At 35.5% G+C, this 23,057-nt stretch overlaps 1 protein-coding gene across 3 annotated transcripts in view; it reads left to right on the plus strand.

Annotated features, from left to right (window-relative positions):
- Positions 1 to 21,723, plus strand: part of LOC128640066 (uncharacterized) — an 81,283-nt gene extending 59,560 nt beyond the window's left edge. For all 3 annotated transcript variants that reach the window (XM_053692389.1, XM_053692387.1, XM_053692388.1), the window contains exons 5-7: positions 7,090 to 7,308; positions 15,668 to 15,787; positions 21,517 to 21,723. In XM_053692389.1, the coding sequence (XP_053548364.1) occupies positions 7,090 to 7,308; positions 15,668 to 15,787; positions 21,517 to 21,585 (408 nt within the window). In that variant the 3' untranslated portion in view covers positions 21,586 to 21,723. The remainder of the gene's footprint in view (positions 1 to 7,089; positions 7,309 to 15,667; positions 15,788 to 21,516) is intronic.
- Positions 21,724 to 23,057: the final 1,334 nt, after the last annotated feature.

Raw genomic sequence — 23,057 nt, forward strand, 5'->3', positions numbered from 1 at the left:
AAGTTCGGCTTTATGCACATCTGTCATAATCCAGCCTAGAATTGAACCTGGGACCTGTTTCCATTTCTGCTGCTGTTCTTCCAAGCCTGTTGTTTTATCACTTTGCCACCAGATGGACTCTTCCGTTAATACCAGACCTTCTATCGCAAGGTCCTTTTTTCCATTAGGATCTCAAATCCTTAAATTTGAAGGTATGGAGATTGAACGCTTGATTCTCAGTCATAGAGGTTTCTCTGACTCTGTGATTAATACTATGTTACAGGCTCGTAAATCTGTATCTAGGAAGATATATTATCGAGTCTGGAAGATTTACATGTCTTGGTGTTTTTCTCATAATTTTTCTTGGCATTCTTTTAGAATTCCTAGAATTTTACAGTTTCTTCAGGATGGGTTGGATAAAGGTTTGTCTGCAAGTTCCTTGAAAGGACAAATCTCTGCTCTTTCTGTTCTTTTTCACAGAAAGATTGCTAGTCTTCCTGATATTCATTGTTTTGTACAAGCTTTGATTCGTATAAAACCTGTTAAGTCAATTTCTCCTCCTTGGAGTTTGAATTTGGTTCTGGGGGCTCTTCAAGCTCCTCCGTTTGAACCTATGCATTCGCTGGACATTAAATTACTTTCTTGGAAAGTTTTGTTTCTTTTGGCCATCTCTTCTGCTAGAAGAGTTCCTGAATTATCTGCTCTTTCTTGTGAGTCTCTTTTTCTGATTTTTCATTAGGATAAGGCGGTGTTGCGAACTTCTTTTCAATTTTTACCTAAGGTTGTGAATTCTAACAACATTAGTAGAGAAATTGTGGTTCCTTCATTATGTCCTAATCCTAAGAATCCTAAGGAAAGATCGTTGCATTCTTTGGATGTAGTTAGAGCTTTGAAATATTATGTTGAAGCTACTAAAAATTTCCGAAAGACTTCTAGTCTATTTGTTATCTTTTCCAGTTCTAGGAAAGGTCAGAAGGCCTCTGCCATTTCTTTGGCGTCTTGATTAAAGTCTTTGATTCATCATGCTTATGTTGAGTCGGGTAAAACTCCGCCTCAAAGGATTACAGCTCATTCTACTAGGTCAGTTTCTACTTCCTGGGCGTTTAGGAATGAAGCTTCGGTTGATCAGATTTGCAAAGCAGCAACTTGGTCTTCTTTGCATACTTTTACTAAATTCTACCATTTTGATGTGTTTTCTTCTTCTGAAGCAGTTTTTGGTAGAAAAGTACTTCAGGCAGCTGTTTCAGTTTGATTCTTCTGCTTATAATTTCAGTTTTTTTTTCATTATAAGATTTAAACTTTGTTTTGGGTGTGGATTATTTTCAGCGGAATTGGCTGTCCTTTATTTTATCCCTCCCTCTCTAGTGACTCTTGCGTGGAAGATCCACATCTTGGGTATTCATTATCCCATACGTCACTAGCTCATGGACTCTTGCTAATTACATGAAAGAAAACATAATTTATGTAAGAACTTACCTGATAAATTCATTTCTTTCATATTAGCAAGAGTCCATGAGGCCCACCCCTTTTTTTTGTGGTGGTTATGATTTTTTTTGTATAAAGCACAATTATTCCAATTCCTTATTTTTTTTATGCTTTCGCACTTTTTTCTTATCACCCCACTTCTTGGCTATGCGTTAAACTGATTTGTGGGTGTGGTGAGGGGTGTATTTGTAGGCATTTTGAGGTTTGGGAAACTTTGCCCCTCCTGGTAGGAATGTATATCCCATACGTCACTAGCTCATGGACTCTTGCTAATATGAAAGAAATGAATTTATCAGGTAAGTTCTTACATAAATTATGTTTTTTGTACTAAAAAAAAATATTCTATCAAAGTAATCTTAAAAAAGAAACAGATTGTGTTAACACCAAAACATTACTTGTTTTCTTCCAAATGAGCACTTGTGTAGCTAATGCCTTTAGTGAGTTAAGTAGGCTGATACTAAACGCAATTTTTTTTTTCTTTAATGATTCAAATAGAGCGGGCAATTTTTAAGCAACTTTCTAATTTACTCCTATTATCAATTTTTCTTCGTTCCCTTTTTATCTTTGTTTAAAAAGCCGGAATTTGATGCAAAGGAGCCAGCCCATTTTTGGTTGAGAACCTGGTTTATGCTTGCTTATTGGTGGGTAAATGTCAGCCTCCAATAAGCAAGCGCTATCCATGGTGCTGAACCTAAAATGGGCTGGCTGCTAATATTTACATTCATGATTTTCAAATAAAGATATCAAGAGAACAAAGACAAATTTATAATAGGAGTAAATTAGAAAGTTGCATAAAATTGCATGATGTATCTGAATCATGAAAGAAAAAAATTGGGATCAGTGTCCCTTTAAGTTCTACTGCCGCATGATTTTTGCAACAAAGGTCCTTTACTGAGAATAGGCAAAAAAGGGACTGGAACTGTTGTAGATGTCTCCTAGCAATCAAATCAAAGGTTAAAGGGAGGGACATGAAACCCAAGCATTTTTAATTCCATGATTCAGATAGAGCACACATTTGAACGAACGTTCCAATTTACTTATATTATAAAATCTGCTTCATTCTCTTGGTATACTTTGTTGAAGGTGCAGCAAGTACTACTGGGAGCTAGCTAAACACATTGGTAAGCCAATTAGAGGCATATTTGTGCAGCCACCAATCCACAGCCAGCTCCCAAGTCTACCTAGGTATGCTTTTCAACAAAGGTTAAGAGAACAAAGCAAAATAGATAATAAAAGTAAATTGGATAGTTGTTTAAAATTATACGTTCTATCTGACTCATGGAAAAAAAATATTGGGTTTCATGTCCCTTTAAGTTGCTTCTTTGCCTTACTGTGATAGAAAGGAATGGACCCTGCACAAATTAATTTGGTAAAATCCATTTTAAATGATGAATACATGTTGCAATGATTTTATATTGAGTGTAACCCACTGCTTAATGCTTTATTACAGCAATAAAACCTTAATATTACTCTTGCGCAGACTTCTAGAGGTCTTTCCCAATTTGACTAATACAATAAATTGACATTCCACTGAACCCAATTTTTTTCTTTCATGATTCAAATAGAGCATGCAATTTTAAAGGGACAGTCTAGGCCAAAATAAACTTTCATGATTCAGATAGAGCATGTAATTTTAAACAATTTTCCAATTTACTTTTATCACCAATTTTGCTTTGTTCTCTTGGTATTCTTAGTTGAAAGCATAACCTAGGAGGTTCATATGCTAATTTCTTAGACCTTTAAGCCCACCTCTTTCAGATTGCATTTTAACAGTTTTTCACCACTAGAGGGTGTTAGTTCACGTATTTCATATAGATAACACTGTGCTCGTGCACGAGAAGTTATCTGGGAGCAGGCACTGATTGGCTAGACTGCAAGTCTGTCAAAAGAACTGAAAAAAGGGGCAGTTTGCAGAGGCTTAGATACAAGATAATCACAGAGCTTAAAAGTATATTATTATAAATGTGTTAGTTATGCAAAACTGGGAAATGGGTAATAAAGGGATTATCTATATTTTAAAACAATAAAAATTCTGGTGTAGACTGTCCCTTTAAGAAACTTTCTAATTTACTCCTATTATCAAATTGTCTTTATTCTCTTTGTATCTTTATTTGAAAAACAAGAATGTAAGTTAAGATGCCCAGACAACCTGGGTTGTTCTTACTGATTGGTGGATACATTCACCCACGAATAAAAAAGTGCTGTCCAGTATTCTGAACCATGCCTTCTTTTTCAAATAAAGATAGCAAGAGAACAAAGAAAAATTGATAACAGGAGTAAATTAGAAAGTTGCTTAAACTTGCATGCTCTATCTGAACCGCGAAAGAAAAACATTGGTTTCAGTGTCCCTTTTTAAATGTATATCCAAATTTTGCCAGATCTGTTATTTCCAGTTTTCACCATGTGGGGGCAGACTTTATACATTGGACAGGCTATATATTCTCTATGTAGATGGGCTTTTGGGCATTTCTATCATAATGGCTTGTCACTAGGAATGGGCGAATGTGTTTATATTCGAATGTTAGAACAAATGTTTATTGTAGAAAATGGATTTACAAAATTGAATGCTGATAAGAACGAATATTCTTAAAAATTCTATTGACTGTTTACAGTTTTCGAATGTCACTTTCAAATTCGAATATTACATTTGTAAAACACAGTTGTAGACTAGAAAAACTATATCTAATTCGACTTCGAATATTAGATTTATAAAACACAGTATTAGACTAGAAATACTATTTCGAATTCGAATGTGACATTAGAATTTGAATTCCACATTCAAATTTGAATATTACATTTTGAAATTGAATGGGATAAAAAAAAATGACATAGATAAACATTCTATGATTCAAACGAATATTTTCGAATGTTGTTGAAAAATTCGAAAACAAAAATTTGAAATTCGATTTGAACAAATGGTTTAAACTTCAAATTTTCGAAACATTCGCCCATCCCTACTTGTCACCAAAATGTTGTTTTAGGTTGTATGCTCATATGTACATTTATGCACTAAAGGTAAGTGGCTATTTAATTGAGTGCCAGGTAATACAATATGCCAATATTTTTTAAAGATATTATAAATGTAGGTATTTTGGATATTCTATTTAGAAATGAAACCTATTTGATTGTCAAGCTTTTTTGTGTGCTAAAGTCCTTTAATAGGCTTTAGTAATAATTTTGATAAATACAAAATCTACTTAATTTCATTGCAGCTTTCTTAAAAGATTCTCCAGTGGTACAATTTCTGTATAAATGTAGGTATTCTGCAGGGAACCCTATTTTGTGGGTGGATATTGTACACTAGACGCATGTAGCATGTGTTGCTGTTGGTTTTCTGTATGATTCAATAATGATTTTATTATTGTTCAGTCCATGAACTGAACATGAGCCCTTTGCAGTAAGGTAGATGAAGACATGTTAAAACACATTTATGCAATATTCCTTTTTAATAAAGGGTTTCACTATGTATTTGCTGTAAATATTTGTCATTCCAATGTTCTGTACGTAGCAGAATATGTTATAAGTATTTCTAAATAGATATTCCTCTATTCTCCCAAAATACCATCAAATATATGTAAAAAAACCAAACCTATTCTGTTATGTGCAGAAGATTGGAATGTGAAATAGTCATACTTTTATGCCGGGTTAGAACACAGGAGACTATGTGATCGGATTTGTGCGGGAGTAGGGTGTTTTATTTTATTTATTTTTTTGCCGTTGACTTCTATGGGGAAATACGTGAATGTGCATGCGATATTGCAAGTTCGGCTTTTTGCGCTCGTCGGGTTAGCATACGAGTGAAAACCGTTTACTTTCAACCCATAATACAAGTGCAACCCAAAAATCTTACATCTAGCACAATTAACACTCGAGGAGCATTAGCGCTTCACTTGTTATCTGGTCCTTTGTTTTAATATCCCTTAATATTGCCTCCCCCTTATCCTTCTTTGATCTTCATGTCTTTGTTAAAAATGTATAAAAAAATTATTTACAGAGCAAATTAAGAAAAGTAATGACTTGGGAGATAAGTATGCAGGAAAAAGTTAAAATCATAATCTTGAGTACAAAAGAGTTTTGTAGCTTAGGCAAGTGGGCTGTACAGGGATGGTGTTGGGGTGGATGAAGTTCTCTCACAGGTCTCATAGTTTTCCAAAATATGCAAAGCACTTATTGTACAGATCGAAGAAAATTAAAAAGCACAAGGTAAATTAGGCTGTCAATTACCTTAATTTGATTTATGTGTTCTAAAAAAAAAAAATGTTGCTATCAGTATTTCCATTCCAGAGTTTTATTGCTTTCTATGATAAACAGCTCACCACTCACTGAAACTTCACTAATTCTCTCTAAAAAAAAAAAAAAAAGGGGGGGAGGGGGTTAATCTAGAATTTTGCCTATGTAAGAGTTGGTGTGATATTTCAGTCTATAGCAGCGCATAGAGCAAATTTAGAGAATTTGGCCCACTTATATATTTTTTTTTTTTGTCTGCTCAGCTTCCATTTGTTCTGCAGTTTGTAACTGTCCCACTTTTGAAGCAGTTCTTCCTTACATTTTTTTTTTTTTTTTAGAGACCCTGGGTCAGCCTGCCATCGTCCTAGTCATGCCAAACATTACCTAGTCACTTAGCTCCACCTCCATATAACCAGAGCTCCTCATTAGGTAATTTGGCTCCACCCCCTTCCTGTTTAGATTCATCTCATGTTCATCCAGGCACTGCCCCAAATTTGAAAATTAGACGTTTCTCTCTCTGTAGAGATACAGAAGTGATGCATTAAGTTGAATGCATCCCTTCCCTTTCCTTATGAGGATAGCATTAACGTCTGCATGTTTTGTTTATGGATGTTTGAAATGAAATTCATACTGATCTTGCAGCCTCTAGCCCCTTTTGCTTGTTGCCTTAATTTAATGAGATGCTGCACACCAATGTTCCTTTTTAGTGTTCTAGTTAATAAGCCTAAAATATTTCAGATAATTAACAGTGTAGTCAAAACTAGTTACTCAGGGGCACAGTTGTGCGATACCAGGGAGGAATCTGAGCACTGTTGCTTGTATATAACTGTTACACCCCTGCAAAAGGTTTAAATACATAGTCAGCTCCTGAGCAGCATTGTACTAAGGCTCACCACCACGTTTTCTGGTAACAACCAGCAGTGTAGTGCACTAACTTTAATTATGTATTTAACCTCTTGCAGTGGTTAAACAAATGGTGATATATAATCAATAGGTTTTTGTGTTTATTTATTTTTTTTAAATGTAATTTTAAACATAAAATTGTTCTTTTTAATACTGAAGTTACCAGTAAACGCATGTGCACAACTCCTGCATAGGCTCAGGCTTCCATAAACACAAAAAAAGTAAATGCATAAAAATAAATTGTATTTATACTTTTTATTGTAAATCTTTTGTTACTTTCAAATGTCACATTTAGAGTATAGCTCTAGTCATATTGTTCAGGAATAAAACCATAATAAAACATCACAAAAAAATCAGACTGAACATAAAATGTGAATTTCCCTTTCGTCTATCTTTTTCATCCTCTATTTCTGTTTTTAACTTCGTCTCTATCCAACATTCCTTTTATCTATGTTTTACTCATTCACCGCCATTTTATTTTTCTTTCTTGCATAGAACCTTCTTTCAGGTCTTTCGCACACTGTTAGTATTGGAGTTGCAGTGGCTGGTTTGGTGATATTGGCTGTTGATCTTCAAAATCTTCCATGGTTTCGCAGTTGGGAAAACTACTGTGACACATCTGAACAAAACTTTCAATGGGATTATAGAACAACAGCACGCCCCATCTCAGATTATCGGTTGCAACAATGCAAGAGAGTATTAAATATATTCATGGTAAGACTCCTAAATTCACCATAAAATAAACTTATACAGTATCAGCTAATTTCATTATGAGTATAGTAGAGATTTCAAAACTTATGTCTCAACGTTTTTTTTCCCTTATGTGACTATTAAAGTGTTTAGGTTGAAAAAAAGATGTATGTATGAAAAAGCACCTTTAGTAGGTCTACAAATAGTAAAATGCTTTGATAAAATACCATCTAATATGAACATTTTATTGGCAGGCTTCCATAATTTATCGGGTCTCTAAGTGCACAATTTTTTTTTAGGAAAAATGTTATAGCAGTACATTGAGAAATCAAAAATAAAATCTATATGTTCATTCATGACTAGGGATGGGTGAATCTTTCTAAAAATTTGAAATTTAAAACGAATTGTGATACATTTGTTTGTTCAAATTGAATTTCGAATGTTTATAACATTCTATTTTTCAAATTTTTGTGTTCTAATTTTTCAATAAAATTCAAAAATATTCGTTCGAATAATAGAATGTTTAGCTATGTATTCATTCAATTTTGAAATGTAATATTTAAATAGTATTTCTAGTCCAACAGTTTAATAAATGTAATATTTGAATGCTACATTCAAATTTGAAATAGTATTTCTAGTCTAATACTGTGTTTTAAATGTAATATTCGAATGTAACATTCAAATTCGAATGTCGCATTAGAAATTGTATTTCTAGTCTAATACAGTGTTTTTTTAAATGTAATATTCGAATGTGACATTCGAATTTGAAATAGTATTTCTAGTTTACAACTGTGTTTAATAAATGTGATATTCGATTTGAATGTGATATTCGATTTGAATGTGATATTCGATTTGAATGTGATATTCGATTTGAATGTGATATTCGATTTGAATGTGATATTCGATTTGAATGTGATATTCGATTTGAATGTGATATTCGATTTGAATGTGATATTCGATTTGAATGTGATATTCGATTCGAATGTGATATTAGATTCGAATGTTACATTAAAAATGGTATTTCTAGTCTACAATTGTTATATAAATGTAATATTCGAAAACTGTAAATAACATTCGAAAATCGAATTTTTAACAATTTTCGTTCTTATCAACATTCTATTTAGAATGAATGTTATTGTACAAATTCGAATATAAAAACATTCGCCCATCCCTATTCATGACCCTGATGGAAAATAAATTCATCAGAACATCCGTTTCTCTTGCATTGCAGTATGCAATAGAGGGGGCTCAAATATAGATTTAAACTTACACATTTTAAATACCGTTCCTCCCTGGAAATATACGCACAGGAGTCGCATTATTAAAAGCCTAAAACCATTTTAGTCTAAGATTACAACTTGTGTATATAGTCCAGTGTTTTTTTATTTTTTAAAACAAAAGAACAGTCAGAGGATACACTCCTAAAATATCTCAATCTTAGCTATTCCCTAAAATATAACTTATTACTCCTCGGTTTGTTACAAAAATGGAATGAGCGAAAAAGCAAAGTACACACACTTTGTTTTATGATACAATATTACTAATATAAACTGCTATAAGAAGCAATATTAAAATGACATGTCAATCATGTGGAATAATATCAAATAATACTTTATTCATAAAATCAATATTGCCGCTATATAATTGGTCAGCTGCAATTGTCCCAATAACAGACAATAAAATTGATGAAAATAATTTCACTGCAGTGAATCTTGATAAAGTTCACTCCAGCCGAAACGCATTTATTGTTCACATTTGGTTGTTGTAACTGTTTAACATGGCTACTATCCATCAGCGGAGCGACCCCACTAGAGAGCTACCACTGGGAGAAAAATAGCTGGGGAGCTGTTTTGGATCGATTCTCAGATTTGAACAGAACATATCAAAGTGATGTTACTGTCCTATCTATACAGGATTAAAGGGACACTGAACCCAAATATTTTCTTTAGTTATTCAGCTAGAGCATGCAATTTTAAGCAACTTTCTAATTTACTCCCATTATCAATTTCTCTTTGTTCTCTTGCTATCTTTATTTGAAAAAGAAGGCATCTACACTTCTTTTTTGGTTTAGGACTCTGGACAGCACTTTTTTTATTGGTGGATGAATTTATCCACCAATCGGCAATAACAACTCAGATTGTTCACCAAAAATGGGCCGGCATCAACTTACATTCTTGCATTTCAAATAAAGATACCAAGAGAATGAAGAAAATTCGAAAATAGGAATACATTAGAAAGTTGCTATAAATGCCTTGCTCTATCTGAATCACAAAAGAAAAAAATTGGGTTCAGTGTCCCTTTTTAAAGATCTTGTTACAGAACTATATTCTAAGTTGGTGAGTGTTTCAGACCAAAGCGGTGAAATTCACGCTAACCACCTATCAGAGATCTGAATTGAGTCACATGACGCAGAAGTTTACATCGACACATGGAAAACGCCAACTCCTTGGCAGTTTTGAATCAAGGAACATCCACAGTATGGTCCGAAGAACCTGTTTTTTTTTTTTTTTTTGTTTTTTATACAAATTGAGGTACCATACTTTTAAATCAACTGCAGTGAGATTATTTTCATCCGTGTTGTTGGGAAAATTGCGGCAGACCAATTGTATAGCTCCAATATCTATTTTATTGATTAAAGGGACACTGAACCCAATTTTTTTCTTTTGTAATTCAGAAAGCGTATGCAATGTTCTAATTTGCTCCTATTATCAATTTTTCTTCATTCTCTTGCTATCTTTATTTGAAAAAGAAGGCATCTAAGCTTTTTTTGGTTTCACAACTCTGGACAGCACTTTTTTTTATTGGTGGATGAATTTATCCACCAATCAGCAAGGACAACCCAGGTTGTTCACTAAAAATGGGCCGGCATCTAAACTTACATTCGTGCATTTCAAATAAAGATACCAAGAGAATGAAGAAAATTTGATAATAGGAGTAAATTAGAAAGTTGCTTAAAATTGCATGCTCTATCTGAATCACGAAAGAAAAAAATTTGGGTACAGTGTCCCTTTAACCCCTTAATGACCACAGCACTTTTCCATTTTCTGACCGTTTGGGACCAAGGCTATTTTTACATTTCTGCAGTGTTTGTGTTTAGCTGTAATTTTCCTCTTACTCATTTACTGTACCCACACATATTATATACCGTTTTTCTCGCCATTAAATGGACTTTCTAAAGATACCATTATTTTCATCATATCTTATAATTTACTATAAAAAAAATATAAAATATGAGGAAAAAAATGGAAAAAAAACACACTTTTTCTAACTTTGACCCCCAAAATCTGTTACACATCTGCAACCACCAAAAAACACTCATGCTAAATAGTTTCCAAATTTTGTCCTGAGTTTAGAAATACCCAATGTTTACATGTTCTTTGCTTTTTTTTGCAAGTTATAGGGCAATAAATACAAGAAGCACTTTGCTATTTCCAAACCACTTTTTTTCAAACTTAGCGCTAGTTACATTGGAACACTGATATCTTCCAGGAATCCCTGAATATCCCTTGACATGTATATATTTTTTTTTAGAAGACATCCCAAAGTATTGATCTAGGCCCATTTTGGTATATTTCATGCCACCATTTCACCGCCAAATGCGATCAAATAAAAAAAATTGTTCACTTTTTCACACATTTTGTTACAAACTTTAGGTTTCTCACTGAATTTATTTACAAACAGCTCGTGCAATTATGGCACAAATGGTTGTAAATGCTTCTCTGCAATCCCCTTTTTTCATAAATAGCAGACATATATGGATTTGGTGTTGCTTTTTGGTAATTAGAAGGCCGCTAAATGCCACTGCGCACCACACGTGTATTATGCCCAGCAATGAAGGGGTTAATTAGGGAGCATGTAGGGAGCTTGTAGGGTTAATTTTAGCTTTATTGTAGTGTAGTAGACAACCCTAAGTATTGATCTAGGCCCATTTTGGTATATTTCATGCCACCATTTCAACGCCAAATGAGATTAAATAAAAAAAAAAGTAAAATTTTTCACAATTTTAGGTTTCTCACGGAAATCATTTACAAACAGCTTGTGCAATTATGGCACAAATGGTTGTAAATGCTTCTCTGGGATCCCCTTTGTTGAGAAATAGCAGACATATATGGCTTTGGCGTTGCTTTTTGGTAATTAGAAGGCCGCTAAATGCCGCTGCGCATCACACGTGTATTATGGCTAGCAGTGAAGGGGTTAATTAGGTAGCATGTAGGGAGCTTGCAGGGTTAATTTTAGCTTTAGTGTAGAGATCAGCCTCCCACCTGACACATTACACCCCCTGATCCCTCCCAAACAGCTCTCTTCCCTCCCCCACCCCACAATTGTCCCCGCCATGTTAAGTACTGGCAGAAAGTCTGCCAGTACTAAAAAAAAAAGCTATCCTTGATAAAACATAAATAAAAAAAAATGCATATTTACATATGCTGCTCTGGAGGATCCCCCCTTAGCCCCCAACCTCCCTGATACCCCCCCAAACAGCTCTTTACCCATCCCCCTCTAACTTATTAGTAGCCATCTTTGGTACTGGCAGCTGTCTGCCAGTACCCAGTTTATAGTAAAACATTGTTTTATTATTTTTTTAAAATAATTTTCTGTAGTGTAGCTTGCCCCCCCCCAAAAGACCAACCCACCACCCCTCCCAGATCTCTTAGATCGATATATATATATATATATATATATATATATATATATATATATATATATATATTTGGCAATCACTGCCACTTTTCCCCCATAAATGTTCTGTAGTGTAGCGGTTCCCACCCGCTTCCTACCCCCCCCGCGCGCGCGCGCACCCGGCGTTCCCGCCCACGATCCCGCCCCCCGCCACATCATACGGCCCATCGATGGCCGCCCACCCGCCTCCCAGACTGGCTCCCACCCACCAACGAAACCGGCCATCGATGTCCGGTACAGAGAGGGCCACAGAGTGGCTCTCTCTGCATCGGATGGCCAAGGGGGGTTATTGCAGGATGCCTCGATGTTGAGGCATCACTGCAATAACCGGAAAGCAGCTGGAAGCGAGCAGGATCGCTTCCAGCTGCTTTCCAGACCAAGGACGTACGCCACACGTCCTCGGTCATTAAGTGTATTTTTTTAGAGGACGTGTGGCGTACGTCCTTGGTCGTTAAGGGGTTAAGTATTTAATATTATTCCACATGATTGACATGTCATTTTAATATTGCTTATTATAGCAGTTTTATATTAGTAACATTTTGTATCGTATAACAAAGTGTGTGTATAATTGTTCTTTTATTTCTAGTCTCATTCTGCTAGTCATTTAGAGCTTTACTTTTCTGTTTTTGTTTTTTTAAGACTTTATCTTCCTTAAACTCTTAAAGGGACATGAAACAGAAGATTTGTCTTTCATGATTCGAATAGAGAATACAATTTTTAAAAAGTTTCCAATTTATTTCTATTAAATTTGCTTTGTTCTCATGTTGTTCATTGTTGAAAAGATATCTAAATAAGTAGTGTGCACATGTCTGTTACCCCTACAGGAAATAGTGCTGCCATCTAGTGCTCCTGCTAATGTATAACACTGTGCACATGTCTTCAGTACTATATGGCAGCAGTTTTGCAATACTCTTGAACTTGCCTTCCTGCTTTTCAACAAATGATAACAAGAAAAGAATTTGATGATAGAAGTAAACTGGAAAATTGTATAAAATTGTATGTTCTATATAAATGAGAGGCAAATTTTGGGGTTTTATGTCCCTTTAAGTCAACTCTTCCAACCTCAACAGTAGTGAACAATAGTTAAATTTAATTGGCAGCTACACAATATGGGCTAGATTATGAGTGGAGCGCAATACTGCACTTACACAAGCTCTATATTTGCGCTCCACTTAGTAATACCAATGCATGTACATGTGCGGCGCTCCATTGCCGAAAGCCAAATGCTCACGAGAGTACACTTCTATAGGCTCGCATGGGAGCCTCGTTTTCATGCCGGCAGGCACCGCAAACCACCTTGTGCAGCACAGGGGTAATTTGTGCAATGTTGGGCAGCCATAAATACAAATACATGTATATGCTTATATAAATATTTTTGTTTTGTGTATATACAGATATTAACACATAAATATATATGTATAAAAGCCAATTTTGCCCCTTTATGGGCGCACATTAGGATAGCGCCTCACTTGTAATCTAGCTCTATGGGGTAGATTTATTAAAGGGACACTGAACCCAAATTTTTTCTTTCGTGATTCAAATAGAGCATGAAATTTTAAGCAACTTTCTAATATACTCCTATTATCAAATGTTATTCATTCTCTTGGTATCTTTATTTGAAATGCAAGAATGTAAGTTTAGATGCCGGCCCACTTTTGGTGAACAACCTGGGTTGTCCTTGCTGATTGGTGGATAAATTCATCCACCAATAAAGTGCTGTCCAGATTTCTGAATAAAAAAAAAGCTTAGATGTCTTTTTCAAATAAAGATAGCAAGAGAACGAAAAAAAAAATGAATAGGAGTAAATTAGAAAGTTGCTTAAAATTGCATGCTCTATCTGAATCCCAAAAGAGAAAAATTGGGTTCAGTGTCCCTTTAAGTGTTGGGCGGCCATGATCCGCTATAGCAGATCATGTCCGCCTGACATTTCTAAATGCCGACAGCATACACTGTCTGCATTTAACATTGCACAAGCATTTCTGGTGAAATGCTTGTGTAATGCCGCCCCCTGCAGATTTGCGGCTATCGGCCGCTAGCAGGGGGTGTCAATCATCCCGATCGTATCTGATGAGGATGATTGCTGTCCGCCACCTCAGAGGTAGCGGATGAATTAAGGAGCAGCGGTCTTACAACCTGAAGGCTCGCACGGAAACGCAGCTTAGTAAATCGGCCCCTATGTGAGTTTGCGGGCAGACTACAGTTGCTTTTTTATTGTTGCCTGTATGTGTAGAGCAGGGAAAATGAGGGTACGAATAAGCAAAAAACGTAAAGCAAAGAGATTTCCCAATGGGTGCGTATGTGATAATGATCTGGCTTGTGACCCTTCTTAAAGCGAAATAAAAGTGCAAAATGAAAAGGTTTTATTGCGTTAGGGCGTTATTATTGAGAGAGTGCTTGGATTTAATTATGTATTTACTCCTTCCACCGAGGTTAAAGGGACATGTTTTTTTTTGGGTTTTTTTTCATGATTCAGAGAGCATGCAATTGAAAACAACTTTCCGATTTACTTCTAATATAGTTTGTTTTGTTCTCTTGGTATCCTTAGTTGGAACACATACCTAGGTAGGGTTAGGAGCTGCTGATTGGTGGCTGCACATTTGCCTCATGTTGGGCCACCTAGTTTATTTCTTCAACAAAGGATACCAAGAGAAGAAGTAAATGGGGAAAGTTGTTAAAAATTGTATTCTCTATCTGAATCATGAGATGACATTTTCGGGTTTCATGTCCCTTTTAAACAAGTGGTTAAATCTGTTCCAGGGCTACAATGCACTACTGGAAGGTAGCTGAACACATCTGGGGAGCCAATGACAAGAGATATATATATATATAGAGATATATATATATATATATATATATATATATATATATATATATATATATATATATATATATATATATATATATATATATATATATATATATATATATATATATATATATATATATATATATATATATATATATATATATATATATATATATATATATATATATATATATATATATATATCTCCATATCCACATCCACCAATCACCAGCTAGTGCATTGCGGCTCTTGACCTTCCCAGGTATGCCGTAATTTTTTTAGTTTTTTTAATTTTTTTTTAAAAAGATACTGAGCGAACAAAGTAAATTTAGGTAAATTGAGTGACAATTAAAGGGACACAAAATCCAACATTTTTTTATTATTTTTCATGATTTAAATAGAGTAAGTGTTTTATGCAACTTTCCAATTTGCTTCATTCTCTTGGTATCCTTTTTTGTTGTTGTTGAAGGAGCAACTATGCACTATTGGAGCTATTTGAAAACATCTGGTGAACCAATGAAAAGAGGCATTTTTGTGCAGCCACCAATCAGCAGCTAGCTCCCAGTAATGCATTGCTGCTCCTGAGCCTACCTATATATGCTTTTCAACTAAGGATACCAAGAGAATGAAGAAATTTAGATAATAGAAGCAAATTGGAAAGTTGTTTAAAATCACATAGTCTGTCTGAATCATGAAAGAAAAAAATGTGGGTTTCATGACCCTTTAAATGCTGTATCTGAATCATGAAAGGTATATATTTTTTTTTTTACTTTCATGTCTCTATAATAAGAACAATGCAAATATAAGTGAGAGGTTTGCTACAAACAAAAATAAAGGTTTATGACACGTTACATGTTTAGACTATTACGTTAATATTATTTCCCCCTCTCTTCTCTACAGAGATTTTTTGGTGGAGTGCAGATCATGATTTTGCTTCTCATTATCTGGGGCCTCTGTATCTCGCTCTTTTCCCTTGGCTTCAGACTGAAGACTTGCTGTTGTGAACTGAGTTCCAATACGGTAAACAGCAGCGTTCAAAAGAAGATAGTAGCCTTGTAGTTGGGAACGCACTTGAAGAAGTTAAATCATTTTAAAGGGACAGTAAACATTTTGAAGAATGCAATACAAAATAATTATGCATAGTAAAAACAACCTTGTGAGATTATGTTCCTAATTTGTAATATGTTATCTTGTCATTTCTGCTGAAACCAAAAATAGAGATTTTGTTAACACAACAGTGACAAGCCCGGTCTTCTCCAGGCACAAGTCCTGATTGGCTCCTCCAAATACGGAAAGTAGTAGTTGGAGCTTGGCCATTAACAAACAAAAATGCAGCAAACAAGGTGTTAATCTGTACTAATAATGTTCAGACTCTGCTGATATGAAGACTGCATAAACATTTTTTTAATTGCACCAAGATGTTTACTGCCCCTTCAAGATGCACAGGGAGAAAAAAAAATCTGAATTTCAGTAGCAAAGGTCTAATAAACATAAGGTGGGTATAAAAAGTTATTTCTCCAGAGTGATTAGAGCAATGTGCAGCTCTTAAAAAGGTATCATGTGATCCCTAGGCCTTTCTGTATTATTGTTATCCTGATACTCAGGCCTTGCAGTTTTAGATATTTGCATGGCTTCCATAGCTTAACACCACGCTAGTTTCAGCTACAACATCAGAATATATATTGTAGAATTTGATAAACCTATGAATTCTGCAATTAACTTTGTAGAACATTTATGGGGGTTCTACAGGACAATAGTCAACCTATAAATTGTAAGGTGCTGACAGTGGTGCAAACACTAATTTTAAGTGAGTCAGTGTATTTCTCTATCAGAGCACTGTTGACTCAACCAAGATGACAGAGGCACTAATTAATCATCAATTTATAATATAAAAGTGACGTGTTTGCTTCAAAGTGCCTTGGAGAACACAAATAAGCATGAACATAGAGGGAAAAATTGAGCAGTATTTTGGGAAAACAATGATTATTTTCTATATAAAGATAATTGGATCTATATTGTATAAATTTGTAGCACCTACTAAAATCATAGTGTCTGATATAAGTGAATAAAGATTAGGTTGTTTTTTTCTGTGAAGTACACCCACAAATCGTACTTTTTTTTTTTTTTTTTTTTTTTTTTTTTTTTTTAAAGCAGAAAATTAGTAGGTATAAAATATCTAAGCATAAACCTATTTCCTGACCAGACTCACTTAGTGTAGCATAAATGGTTGCTCCAAAAAACATTCTATATAGAACTTTAAAAAACAGCTTTTTTTTTTTTTTTTTTTTTTTTACACTCAGGAATTTCTCTCTATTTTGAGTCATGTATTTTTTTTTTTAATTTAATAATTTTTATTGAGGTAGCAATGACATACAAGAACAAACTTATACAATTGCCATGGCAACACGCCTTTCAATATCCATCCTTACTTATACATTTAACACAAAAGGCATGTCCTAGAAACCATAAACATTAAGGAATCCTAAACAATAAGGATATATAACCGGCCATGAGTGGCACCTCCTTTTTACAAACTTACATTTTCTGTTGGACATCAAACATATAATTTAGCAAATGTTAACTGTGTGGCCTAGCTTCGGTGAAGGGCTTCTAAATAAGAAAGAATAGGCCTTTGTCTGTCCATGAGACTCACAACAGAACATAAAGTTATATAATATAACAGGGAGAGTACTATTCACTTGGTTTATGAACCCCTCTCAGAACATAGGAAATACACCCTAAGATAAATGTTGGGGTATATATCAGGTGAGACTCTCTGGGACCCCATACACTCATACATTTCTATGTAAACATAGGAATAAATTATGTAGTCCACTTTTGGACCTCTAGTATGAAATTTGAATCATTGTATAAGACATATGTCTAATACCTATTTCCCCATCAGTTATTATCAGCACCTGATAGGATATTGACCCTACGTACTATATAGGAGCCTCTCATAGCCCCTCACTTCTTGCCTAATATTGAGCAGGGGATTCTAGGGGAAAAAAAAAAAGTAGTTAATATAGGGAATGTCTCTTTAAGTTATGCACAAAACCTTTAGTTCACCGTGTACCTATAGCGCTGCTAATTGCATAGTTTTATCTATGAGGTATACTCTTTATAAGTAGTCCCAGTAGTTGAATTCACCTGTGGGCTGCTGCATTTAATATATAACCTCGGTACAGTAGAACATATCAGTCCATACACTTCCTCAGCATCTCATAATGCAGTACATCCTAGCTAGGGAGTCAAAGTTGCATTAAGAATAACGGAATAAAATGAGAAAATGCATACATAAAATATAAGGAGTACCATTATGACCTCACTTGTGCTAACAAGACATAAATACTTAGCTTTTAGAAAAGCGCTGATTCCCTTCAAAGGAATCCACGCACAAATGCAAGTCCAGTGCAAAGGCTGTATACATATGTAGGCACACAATTTATACATCAGTCACATCTGACAGAACACATCATTTCAGTAGAAAATATCTCCTTATTCAAGTCCAGATAAGGAGCTCAAGTTAGCCAGCTGTCCCATTGCGCTGGCAGGGGCCACATACATTTACCCAATGCCGGCCCGGGATGCACAGTTCCCAGGCACATCTTGACCTCGTGTGGTCGACCAGATGACATCTCCTACAAACGGCATCAGCCCGACAGGCAATGCATACGGGAACCAATCATACTCTTCTTTCGGCAGTATAGTTCCTTTGTCAGGTGAATAGATATGTCCCGATGCTGATAGCTCAGACGGGGTATATAAGTCTTCCTCTATGATCCACTCAGCTCGCACCTCGCCTCTATCCCACCCCAGGGAGCCGGCCGCAACTCCCCGGTTAGGAACCAAAGCAAGTAAGAAGTTCACACAGGGTTCCGGCTGCACACAGGCATATATGTCCATAGCAGCATGTGGATGTATATCCTTTCTTGCCCTGTCACACCCCTGAGAATGCTTCATGCTCGCCTCTCTTTCGCTCCCGGCTACCTCCATCTTAATACGGGTACGCGCCATATGGGATAATAGGTCATCGCATCTAGCCTGCATTATGTTGTCGAAATCTGTCATCCAGCCTTGTATGGCCTCAAGTAGGTCTCCCATTTTCAATATTGTAGGTAGTATGGAAGGAGATTTGGAAAGTATCTCGAGGTACCCGGTTCCCCGGGGGGGGGGTGCTGAGAAATTACCTCCGTAGAGGCCACCAAAATTAATCTACAGAAATCCAGTCTGAGAGACCCTGAAGCTGTGCAACAAAAGTATTGCCTTAACCAGCAAACTGTTCCCTTCCACTTGATTCAGGATTCTATGCTGGGTGGCCTCAAAATATATCAATTACATGGCGGAATGTAATTCACTCTGCCAGAGCGCTCAGTTTTGCGGCCATCTTCAGCCTAAGCCCGGACACGCCCCCCCCCCCCCCGTATTTTTTTTTTTTTTTTAATGAGCTCTAAGATCAACAAAAATGAGGCATACGGCAGCTGCTGCTGGATGATCATTATTGTGTTGATCACTTGACCATAATAAGGACCCCATTTTTTAAATGGTAGGATTTTAAATAACTGGTTGCCAGCCCCCGCCAGCGCCCCCCCCCCCCCCAACTAGAACCAATGCTATGAGATACTTGCTATTGTAATGTAGAGTTTTGGGGAAATAGGGCTCTAAAGGTGCTATACCTCTCAGTCACTTGACCCCCTAGCACAGGGGAGGATATAGGCTCTGACAGCCTTCCTCCCCCTTTGGGAAAATCTATACCCTTTCAAAGAGGGTTCTCACTTCCCTCAAAGAGATGTGAGTTTTTTTTTTATTTAAAAGATCTTTTAATTTTCATGATGCAAACATGAATATAAAACTTCAAGGTAATCCAGCACCACTGTAGTGTGCTTACTGCCAGGCCTCACACCAAAAGACCCAGTACATACAAAAAACAAAGGCAGCAGCACCGCTTGGAATAATTCCAATTTATTGGAAGTGCAACAAGATGAAAAACAGCAACGTTTCGGACTCGCATGTCCTTAATCATGCATGAAGATTTGATGTTCTGAAGTGACTTAATGGAGGAGAACCTCTCTATAGGTTATAGGAGATGGCAGTTCTTCTGCTTGAGTGTCAGTGATCTTGGGTAGCTGTAAAGAAGAGAGGGGTAGAATTTTCTTGGATATTATATAATTTAGAATAGAATGTTGCAAAAGCCTACATATAGAAATAATGAATTGAGGAAATGAATGCCTGAGCGGTGCAATCTGAGTCGCTGAGTGAGGAAACGGTCCGCTTTACCTTTTTATAGTAGAAATTTTGTTTAAGGTAGAGTAAGTTTCTTAGTATTTTGAGAGTTTTAAGATGTTTAATTTGTTCTTTAAACTTAGAGATTTTAGAGAGCATCTCCTCCTCTTCAAGATTTATTTTATGGGTAGAGAGCAATTTATGCAATTGAACTTATGAATTGGCCAGAGAGTCTCCCCTTTTTCTGTTTCTCTGTTGTCTCCTTAATAAAGAGACCTCTTAGAAAATGAAGTCTCCTGCAGGAAGACCACCGGGCTTTACTCTTCTGTAGTGTACGAAGGAGCAGACTTCTTTTAGTAGGGGAGTTTAAACCCCTAACATTGTGAGTAAAAAGTGAGGATTGTCATTGAGAGAAAAACAAAAATAAAACCCCACAACAACCTTTGATGGGAGAGGGAGGATGCGAAGTACGACAAGCTGCAAAGGCAGGTACCGAGTAAAACTGGGGTATGTGCCAGGGAGAGAAAAAAATGGGAGGAGGTAAAGGATGGACGAGAGATGTTAGCTTTTAAATCCTCCACCCATAATTATCTAACATTCTATTAACTTTCTCTTTAGCAGTTTTTTTTTTTTTTAACGTAAAGATCAGATTGGGTCTTGCACACTGTAAATGCTCTGTTATGCCCCTATATGGTGATACTCTGTGTACACCAGGCACATCCCATGGGCACTCGTGAAAAACAAACTGCTAGGCACTGCACCGGCCCTGATTCCACCACCAACAGTGGCTTATAGGGCAAATGCCACCCTATCCCCCAGCCGAGTCCATCCTGATACTATAAATATATAATACCACAATTAAAGACCTCAGATTACTTGGCTTGGTTTGACCCAATATTTGTGATTTGTGGGACATTCCTTAGATTGATATACTTCGTCAGATGAAATTCCCCAGACTCTGCCATCTTCCACAAATTTTTGTTTGAGAATATATCTGTATCATATTTTGTAAGAAGAAAATTCTATGGACTAGCTTGATTGTTTAACCCATAATATTCATAAGTAAATATATTATTATGCAAATAAACATAAACCTTTCTAAAGACATCATCATTATTTTTGTTGTTTCATCACTGAGCTCCTGGCATATGTATATTTTTGCACAGTAAAATATATAAATAAAAACACAAAGTAGATTGGAAGCAGGGTAGGAAACGGAGTACATGTACATTTTTAAACTAAGCAGTGCAAAACTACTATGACGTTTAGAAATGTGGTTAGTTTAAAATGTGTGTAATATTTTTTTAATATTTTATTCCTACTTATTTTCTGCTTTAAAATGCAAGATGCTGAAACATTTTTATCTTCTAATTTACATTTTAGCATTTTTTGACAACTATGAACCAGGTGAACTGATACCTAATGCAGAATCATGTGTTTAAAATATTTAGGAAATATTGTCTCCCATCTATTCAAATTTAGAAAAAGTCTAATAATGTAAACTATCTTCCTTTCTGTTTTTGTAGGAGACTCTAATGGAAGATGATGATGAACCTCTGATGAAGTCTCCTTGTAAAGAGCCTGAGATCGTTTAGGGAGACCTGCACATTTTCTGCCTTTTCTAAACCTTATACTGCCCAACAATATAAAATAGCATTAATGCTTTGCACACATTATATACTATGTTGTGAAAATGATTACTTACTTTTAAATACATCTGCACATTAGCATCACTTATGTTTTGTGTGTGTGTGTTAAACTTACTCATTGGAGCAGGTACTTTTGCCATTATGTAAGAGGTTTTTTTTTTTTTGTTTGTACATCTTGATATGCAAAATATCTGACTTACACATTCTAATACCACATTTTCTACTGTAATACAGAAAATTAAAGCTCAGTGTTCCGATAACGATATCTTGTCTACCCATCTTCAAAGCCACTTGGCTATTATGAAAAACAATTCAAGAAAGTGTAAATGTATATTGAAGGGAAGACACTATTGGGGTACCTTCTTTTTTTCTCTGAATTCAATTTTGGTTAATTTGCCAAAGTAAGGTTTATACCACATTCCAAGAGAATAAGATAAATATATATATATATGTATGTGTATGGATTTCAGAATATTTGCATCTGTAAAATAGTGGATGGAACCAAGTGTAAACAACATATTTTTATTTAGGTAATATTTACGTCATACAGCATATACATGTAAACTAAAGGTAGTTTATAACATTTTAATACTTTTGTATACATAGTACCATCAGAAAGATAGTACAGTACTGTAATCAGGCAATATTTGTGATTTAATACAAATAAAACTATTCTCATTTTAGAACATAAAATCAAACCAAAGACGCAGGCAGAAAAGACATTCACTTAGATGCAGGGAAAAAATAGTTATGTTTTGAATGGTTTTATTTTTTTTTATTTTTTTTTTAAAGTTTGGATTTCAGAATAAGTTTAGATTTCTTTTTAATGGTTGTGACTCCACATCAGGAGGATGCACAGACACCTCTCCATAGCTTTACGTAAATCTCCTACTTCCCTCTCTCTCCCAGTAGTTCTTTGCCTCTTCAAGGAGGGGGCAAGGATAGAGGTGTTTTATGAAGTTTAATCATCTCATCCATCAATGGACAGTTCCTTATATCAATGGTGTCACTGGGAAGTTTCCAAGCATCCTCCAGGTGGAAGGTACCAATATTCCCAAGACCAGTCCCAGTTGTCAGTGACACAAAGGGACTGGGAGATTTCATACTACTTATTCTTCCTTTAAATTCTTTATTTATATACAGCAATGTATACAGTTACCACAAGTTACTTTTCTTTTGCACCGCGCAGGGCCGAGTATTATATAACACACTTGAAAAAAAACTCATACATAATCAAGTTGACATTTGTGTGATAAATTTATATTTGTACACATTGCTGGGGTTTTAACTTTTTCCTTAAAACATAAGACAATAAACAGTGATATAACAAGACAAAAAAAAATACTTAATGTACATAAGTTGGCTCTTTGAACCTTTTAACTTCTTGAATGCCGTTTCCTTTTTCTTTCCCTTCCCCT

Source organism: Bombina bombina, chromosome 9, assembly GCF_027579735.1.
Source record: "Bombina bombina isolate aBomBom1 chromosome 9, aBomBom1.pri, whole genome shotgun sequence".
Lineage (NCBI taxonomy): Eukaryota > Metazoa > Chordata > Amphibia > Anura > Bombinatoridae > Bombina > Bombina bombina.